General features: G+C 38.5%; 1 protein-coding gene across 1 annotated transcript in view; it reads right to left on the bottom strand.

The window, feature by feature from the left end:
- Positions 1–1272: 1272 nt before the first annotated feature.
- Positions 1273–7342, bottom strand: part of LOC140745129 (probable sodium/potassium/calcium exchanger CG1090) — a 34422-nt gene continuing 28352 nt past the window's right edge. The window contains exons 8-16 of the mRNA XM_073076904.1: positions 6961–7107; positions 6329–6423; positions 5924–6024; positions 5298–5414; positions 4142–4226; positions 3388–3552; positions 2725–2827; positions 2029–2159; positions 1273–1610 (exon numbers count right to left, since the gene is read on the bottom strand). Coding sequence (XP_072933005.1) covers positions 1411–1610; positions 2029–2159; positions 2725–2827; positions 3388–3552; positions 4142–4226; positions 5298–5414; positions 5924–6024; positions 6329–6423; positions 6961–7107 — 1144 coding nt within the window. The 3' untranslated portion in view covers positions 1273–1410. The remainder of the gene's footprint in view (positions 1611–2028; positions 2160–2724; positions 2828–3387; positions 3553–4141; positions 4227–5297; positions 5415–5923; positions 6025–6328; positions 6424–6960; positions 7108–7342) is intronic.

The raw sequence follows: 7342 nt of genomic DNA, 5'->3' as shown, positions 1-7342 counted from the left end.
TTTACAATTGCTCTACGCGGGTCTTTATTTCATTTTTTAATAGTAAAGGTGCTTTCAGATTAGCCGCTGCCTAGCGCTTCTCCGAAATGTATCGAATAGAAAACACTGTAGTGTTTCCGTAGTAGCTTTTGCAATTCCATAATCATTTCTCGAATTGCGAAAGCAGCGGCTAATATGAAGGCGTCCTAATAGTTAAGTACCAAATTTCCATAAATACAAACATTTTTCAAAACAAATTGTACAAATTTCACACATTCTCTTAAAGTTAAAAATATTAAAATTAATATAACCAACTAAATTACTAATCATAAATAATTTTATAATTTTTAATAAGTATTATATTTTGTCAAACAGTTCTTAGACAAAAATAATTTAACTCTATATTAACAAAAATAAATAATATTCGTAAGATTTATGTACTTATAATTTATAACTTAAATAAAATTGTATAGTCTTACATATTTATAACGGATCATTGAACGGAATGTTAATATTAATCTTTGAGATTTTATCGCAAAATAATGAATGTAAGCTATGATTTTCGTAATATTTAATGTTTGGAAACAATACATAGTTACTTAAAAAATAATATAGCGTAATAGAATTGAGTTAGCCTTATGGCCATATATTTTCTATATATTTATATAGAATTTGCCATATATTTTTGCAAAAAAATATTCCACCTTATTTAAGTAATCACTGCCCATGGAGATTAAAAACTTAAGCAATCTTATACGGGACAATAAACATTACCTTGAAAATTAAGGATAAGAAAGTTTTTAATTCGCCTATTTTTTCATCACCATTATTTTTCCTTAAAATTTTATTTCAAAATTATGAAGTTATTAAAAGGGGGTATTTTTAAACACAGTTTGATTTACATTGAAACTTTGGCTATATTTAAGGTACATTGTTCAAAAATGAAAGTAAAAATAACTTAATGTCAAATCACTATGAACGTACAATATTTCCTGGCTTTTAATATAAAACAAATTAACATTATTCCATCCAACTATAGAGGCAGATTACATGTTAAATAACACTGGCTTGGCATAAACTTTACGCAATCTTGAAGCTTTGCAACTTCTTGAAGAGCCTGATTTACAATAAGAGGCTACTTTGTACCCAACGAAATTCGTAATTTCGTCCTTCCTATTCCGACGGGGTCGGATATGCAAAAATGAATGTCGGAATATTTTATTAACAAAATATTTATGAAATTATTTTGAACACGTTTAACGTAACATTGTTTGCAATGTAGTTTATAAAGAAATTAGTCTTATACGAGTTACAAATCCCTTTTTAAGCCCATCCGAAAAAATAAGTCAATTTAATCGGATAATCTTACATTCGGAGGAATCCGAAACTTCGGGACGTACAAAGTAGTCTTGTTTCTTAGATCAGGTCTGCTTAATAGCTAGAGCCGCAGTCAGGAGGATGGTAGTCCCCGAAGATGTTCAGCTCGTACAGACTGGCGAGTGTGATGAAGAGCAGGTACCATACCATCAGGACTGCGCCGTACTTACGATCCAGTTTCCAGCCGTTAGCGTGGGTGGCCACCACGAGGAAGATCACCGTGGAGAACAGCGATAGGGTTGAGTAGATCAGGCCTGGTGGGGGAATGTAAATTAGAAACAGTGAATAAGTTTACCTATGCCATCTATGGACATCTGTAAATAACTTTAGAACAGAACAGGACCAGAAGAGCTATGTAAAGCTATTTTTCATTTATCATCTGTATACAGCAATGGAAAATCTCAGTTTGTCTTATCTGTGGTTCGTTTAGACCAGACGCCCTTGGGCGGCAGTAGCCACTTACCATCAAGTGCACTGAAGACTTGTTTGTTACTTTTATAACATATCAATAGAAAAAAATAGGAATTAGATGTAAGGTTCAGAACACAATGCTGAGTTACCATTGCAATAATCCGTGACTGTATTTATTTAGATTATTATTTTGTACGTAATAACCAAGTTTTTGCCTAAAATAGGCTCCAGTGTTTATATTTGTAGAGTAGGTGATCTTACCCTTGCTGATGACGTTCACATGACTTCCAGGATGGATGATAGCTGTTTGGATGAACCAGGGCAGGCCGAGGCAGACCAGGATATCGAACACGTTGGAGCCAACCGCGTTGGAGACCGCCATGTCTCCATATCTGATGAAATACAGTTTATGGATTCCGTTCATTTTGCGATGTCCAAATAAAACTAAATATGATAAAAGCAAGGTCCCCGTTTCAGGAGTGAATTATTAACTAATTAGGCGAAAAATTACAAAATCAGGCTTTTGGCATTTCCTTGCAACCTTGCCTGCGAGATAGACAGTTGGATAGGCAGCAGTCAATCAGTACCTAATGCCAGTTATAAATTTAATAGCAGCCGCTCTTACATGTCCTTTACAAAATGGAACACAAACAGAGTTGCTGCATGCCAGATTATCGATGAGGTCTTGAATCTTGATTACTTATTTCTGCCTCACAACAGCAGTGTTAAGCACTGCTGTGTTCTGGTTTGAAGGGTGTGGTAAGGGAGACATACTTTTTCGAGACGTTCCAGCCTAGTCCTCAGGGGTAGGGGCGCATCTGTTGCTAACCTCAGGTAGGAATATCTAATCCTATCCATGGTTGATTATAGATGTCCATAGGCGGCAGTAGCCACTTACCATCAGGTGGACTGCATGCTCGTCTGCTACTCCCATATTATAATATAAAAAATACTTACCCTTCTTTGATGACAGCGAGCGAGGAGAGAGCGTCAGGTACGGACACGCCAGCCGCCACGAACGTCAGACCCATTACCGTGTCAGGAATACCCAGAGTGAAGCCTGTAGTAACAAACAATGAGAATTGAATGAAATATTGTCACCTCAAATGCCCTAAATTACATGTAAACCAAGAAATCGTAAATGAAAAGTCATAAAAAGCTTAAAATTGTTTTCCTAATTTGTTTAAAGTTTTAAAGATGAATGATGTATCTTTGCGTACAAGTTATTTCAGCCAGTGGCCAGGTAGTTTCATTATCCTATTTGGGATTACAGTTGTCCATCGGCGACAATGGCTATTTCAATTCTTAAGTATATCAGTAATTTCAGAAGTTGATTTATCTTTGCGTACATGCCAGACAGCTCAGTGGCCAGATAGTTTCCTTATCCTATTTGGGATTACAGCTATCCATGGGTGACATAGGCTACTTACGTCAACCAATACTTACCACTACATGGGCAGCATGATTTAGCTTCTTAAATTTCAAACATACAAAAGCATCATCATCAACCCCTTACTGTCCCACTGCTGGGCACGGGTCTCCTCTCGGAATGAGAAGGATTAGGCCATAGTCCATGGCGCTGGCCAAGTGCGTATTGGTAGACACAAAGGCATCACTCACCAATAATAGTGATCATCCAGACCATGAAGTACGAGTAGAAGGAGATCCAGAGCATGGAGATGATGAAGGTGATGGGGTACCAGCGGCCGCGGCAGTCCGGCATCGTGTGGCGGCACGACCAGTGGATCGGGTACGCCACGTACCAGCACGCCATTTGGAGACTGTCTGTCATGTGAAGAACATGTATTGTTTTAGGAAAGTAATAATAATAATATCTTTACAGTAGATACACCTTTGTATAGGTGGTAGATACGTTTTAAGGGCATAATTTTTATAAGCAAGTAGTTAGGTAGGTTTGCAGGTGGAACCCTTTGTGGTTCAACTCGGGGGGCACCATCGCCACCCCTTCTTCGAAACCGTAACCGATTCCGGTATAAAAGTTTCCAATAATTTCAGATAAGACCGGAATTTAAATGACTCATCATCATCACCAACTCGTTAATGTCCCACTGTTGGTCACGGTCCTCTCTGATTGAGAAGGATTAGGCCATAGTCCACCGCGCTGGCACTTGGCCAGATTGGCCAGATTGGCGTATTGTAGACTTCACATACCTTTGAAGTTTTATTTTTCATGTATTCAGGTTTCTTCGCGATGTTTTCCTTCAACGTTTGAGCAAGTGATAATTAATTAAAGTCTAAATGCCCCACGATTATGAATAATGTTTGCTCGACCACGCCCATTACCACGGCTATAATTTCAAAGACTGAACAATTATAAGAATTAGGAAGGTAAGTAACAGATTTTTCAACTTACTGGCTCCTTCTGGCTTGGTCAATGGATTGACGGCTGTCTCTGGGTTATACTCCTTGGCTTTGTAGTAGGCTGGCATTGACGGTGGCTGAAAGTTAATGGAAATAGGTTATGTCAACATAAAACGGGGTATTGCATGAGTCACCACTGGGCTGCGTTGGCGACTGCAGTAGGACAATAATTTGTCAAGAAGATGCTGCTACTTTCTCCTAGTACTTAGGTTTAAAATCCTATAATCATTATGTGGAATACATCGCGGGAAGAAAACAAGTTTTACTATTCTTTTATATATGTTGGTCTAGATTGTTTTGATGTAAATGAAGTAGAAATTGACTTCAAAAGTAATAATATATTGAAAAAAATTAATTACGTAGTTTTAAATACCTAAACGTATCGTCATTTCCACATTATACTTTTGTTCCTTTTTTTTTCAATTATTATTATTATTATATATTTTATTCTGTCTATTATTATTGCTATTTTATCTGATGTGCTTTTGTCTTTTTTTTCTTTATTTGTTTTCTTGTCCTTCATTTATTATCGGATTCCTACATCTTATGTTATTATTGTTTACTGTAATCCTATTCCTTGTAGTCTGCACCACCTCTAAATTCGCACACCCTATCCTACTTTCCTTATTTGTCCTTTTCTCTTTGCCATGCATAGGTTGTCTGGAAGAGATCGCTGCTTAGCGATAAGGCCGCCTATTGCATACTGTTTTAACCTTAATTAATACTACTGTTAAATTCTACTGTAAGTGTGCAATAAAGAGTATTCTATTCTATTCTATCATTGAGTTGCAATTATGTTTAATATTTGTTACCAACTGAAATAGATCGAATAAACTCGATTTAAATCTTTGCAATACACAATCATCGTCGTCATGCTAACACAGGTGTACCGCATGTGAAACACCTTGTTTCACAGTTTTTCCAATCAATCAATTGTATATTTTATATATTTTTTAATCTTGACATTTTTAAGGACTCTAATTCTAATTTTATTTTTTTCTAAATTGATTGTATTATTTATTATTAATTAGTTTTATAACCGTGCAGTTTGTTTATTTATTATATTTTGTTTATTTGCAATTGTACTGTGTGTTGCAATTTTCGTAAATAAAGTATTTTCTTTCTTTCTTTCTTCTTTCTATATTTACCGGAATCGGTTGCGGTTGCGGTGGCGGCGCCTGTTCTTGTGCCGGTTGCACGGCGGGCGATTGCGCTTGTTGCGGGGGTTGCGGTGTCGGCTGAGCGTTCCAAGAGGGTGCTTGGCCCTGGAGACAAAGATTTTCTTTCTATTCACGTTGAAACAAGAAACGAGGACTGTGTTACTGCAGTTGGATGAAATGTTTAAAGTCTAGCTGAATTCCAGAGGACCTAATGGAGGTCCGTGGTCTCCTCACTTGGTGTTGAGTGGAACATCGTGTGTTTTAGTAAGTATGAGAAACCTTACTGCCTTATTAGTTACTGTTTTCCAATATTCTACAGACCTACTGTGATATAAGTATGAAAACGACACGGCATTTCTTAATTTGGTCTAGTTGGGGACTCCATATTTTTCGTTGATTTTTTTTATTTTTTAAGTATCGGCCTTTGAATTTGAGATATGATTAAAATGTCAAATCACTATCTTATAATTATAAGCTAGAATACAGCTACAGAGCAATTCACACTCTCTTCCAAGGTAATGTGAATTGCTTGCAAAATTTCTTACAAATTTCCACCTGAACAGACAAGGACCAAAGCAAAAAGATGTAGGAGTTGGAAGAAAACAATGTAGTACCTGCTGATCCCACATCTGGTTCGGGTCCCACTCTTGGTTCGGGTTCCACCCCTGATCAGCGTTGTAAGCCGCGTTTTCGTATGCTCCATCAGGATTGTAGGCTGAAACAAACAAAATTTGTAAGCCCAATTAATGCTTTCATTCCTGCTTGAAAAATGATCTAAAACGCTTAATTATTACCCCTGTATATCTGGCCGCCCATGGAGATCTGTGGGCAACACTATATAGAATAGGTTATACCTGAAGACGATCACAGGTCCTTCTTTACGATAGAGGACTGAGATGGACGCCTCATATGTAAGTCACCCGGTATCTTCACAACGCTAGGATTGCTTCACGCTAGAAATAAATAACGCGGTGGTAATAACCCGTTTGTAATGTTTGACATATTATTTTATTTCGTACCTGTTGGCTCTCGAGGTGACTCCTTAGTCTGTCCTTCCATCTGTGCGTAGTCCCCTTCAGCCGCCGCCGGTGGCGCTGGCTGTCCACCCGCACTCCTGGAACCATGATCTCGAATGTTACTTTGTTAACGGGGGTCCAAAGCAGTCATGTAGGGTGGGTTTGCGCCACCTTTTTAATAATATAGGAGTAGCAGACGAGCATGCAGTCCACTTGACAGCAAGTGGCTACTGCCACCCATAGGCATCTGTAATTAACCCCAAATAGGACTAAATATTCCTACTTGAGGTCGGCCACAGATGCGCCTAGCCCTGAGGACTAAGCTGGAACGCATAAGAGAAGTATGTCTCCCTTACCACACCCTTAAAACCAGAACAAAACAGCGCTTAACATTGCTTTTATAAGGCAGAAATAGGTGTGGCGGTGGTGCGGCCGGAGTTGAACTACAAACGATTTTACCTTCAAATTACTTACCATCTAAAACGAGAATTATTATTTATCGGCGAAACAACGGTCTTTCTGTTTGAATATGTTTTCTCGTTTATGCAGTAGCTCAACATTGCTATTATTATGCAGAAATGGGCGCCGCGTCATTAATCCAAAACCACGAAGAAGCCTTCCAATAAACCACCCACCTGTAAGTGACCAATGCAGCCTGCTCCTCCCGGGTGGGCAGCTTGAAGGGCAGCGGCAGCGTCAGCGCCCAGCGCTCCAGCGCCACGTTGAAGCGCAGCGCCACGCAGTACACGCCGTACATTATCAGCATGAACAGAGCTTCTGGCCTGGAAATTAAGGGATGTTTTATCTATTACACAGGAAAGCCATTCGGTGAACAAAGATATTACCATTTCCATAAAGAAGCTATTGATGACGCGAGTCTGCAGTTAAGAGTCACTAGGTGTATCCAGTCTGTCTGTCTGTGCAGGATGATGAGAGACAGGCATAGTTCTTTCTTCTCCTTTTAAAATACATTTACTTTATTATAGAGAGACGATAAGACTTCATAACACGCTTGGA

This window comes from Epargyreus clarus, unplaced genomic scaffold, assembly GCF_041222505.1.
Source record: "Epargyreus clarus isolate Ecla_fem2 unplaced genomic scaffold, WU_Ecla_fem_2.2 ptg000002l, whole genome shotgun sequence".
NCBI classification, from domain to species: Eukaryota; Metazoa; Arthropoda; class Insecta; order Lepidoptera; family Hesperiidae; genus Epargyreus; species Epargyreus clarus.
This window is presented reverse-complemented; position numbering and strand designations above follow the sequence as displayed.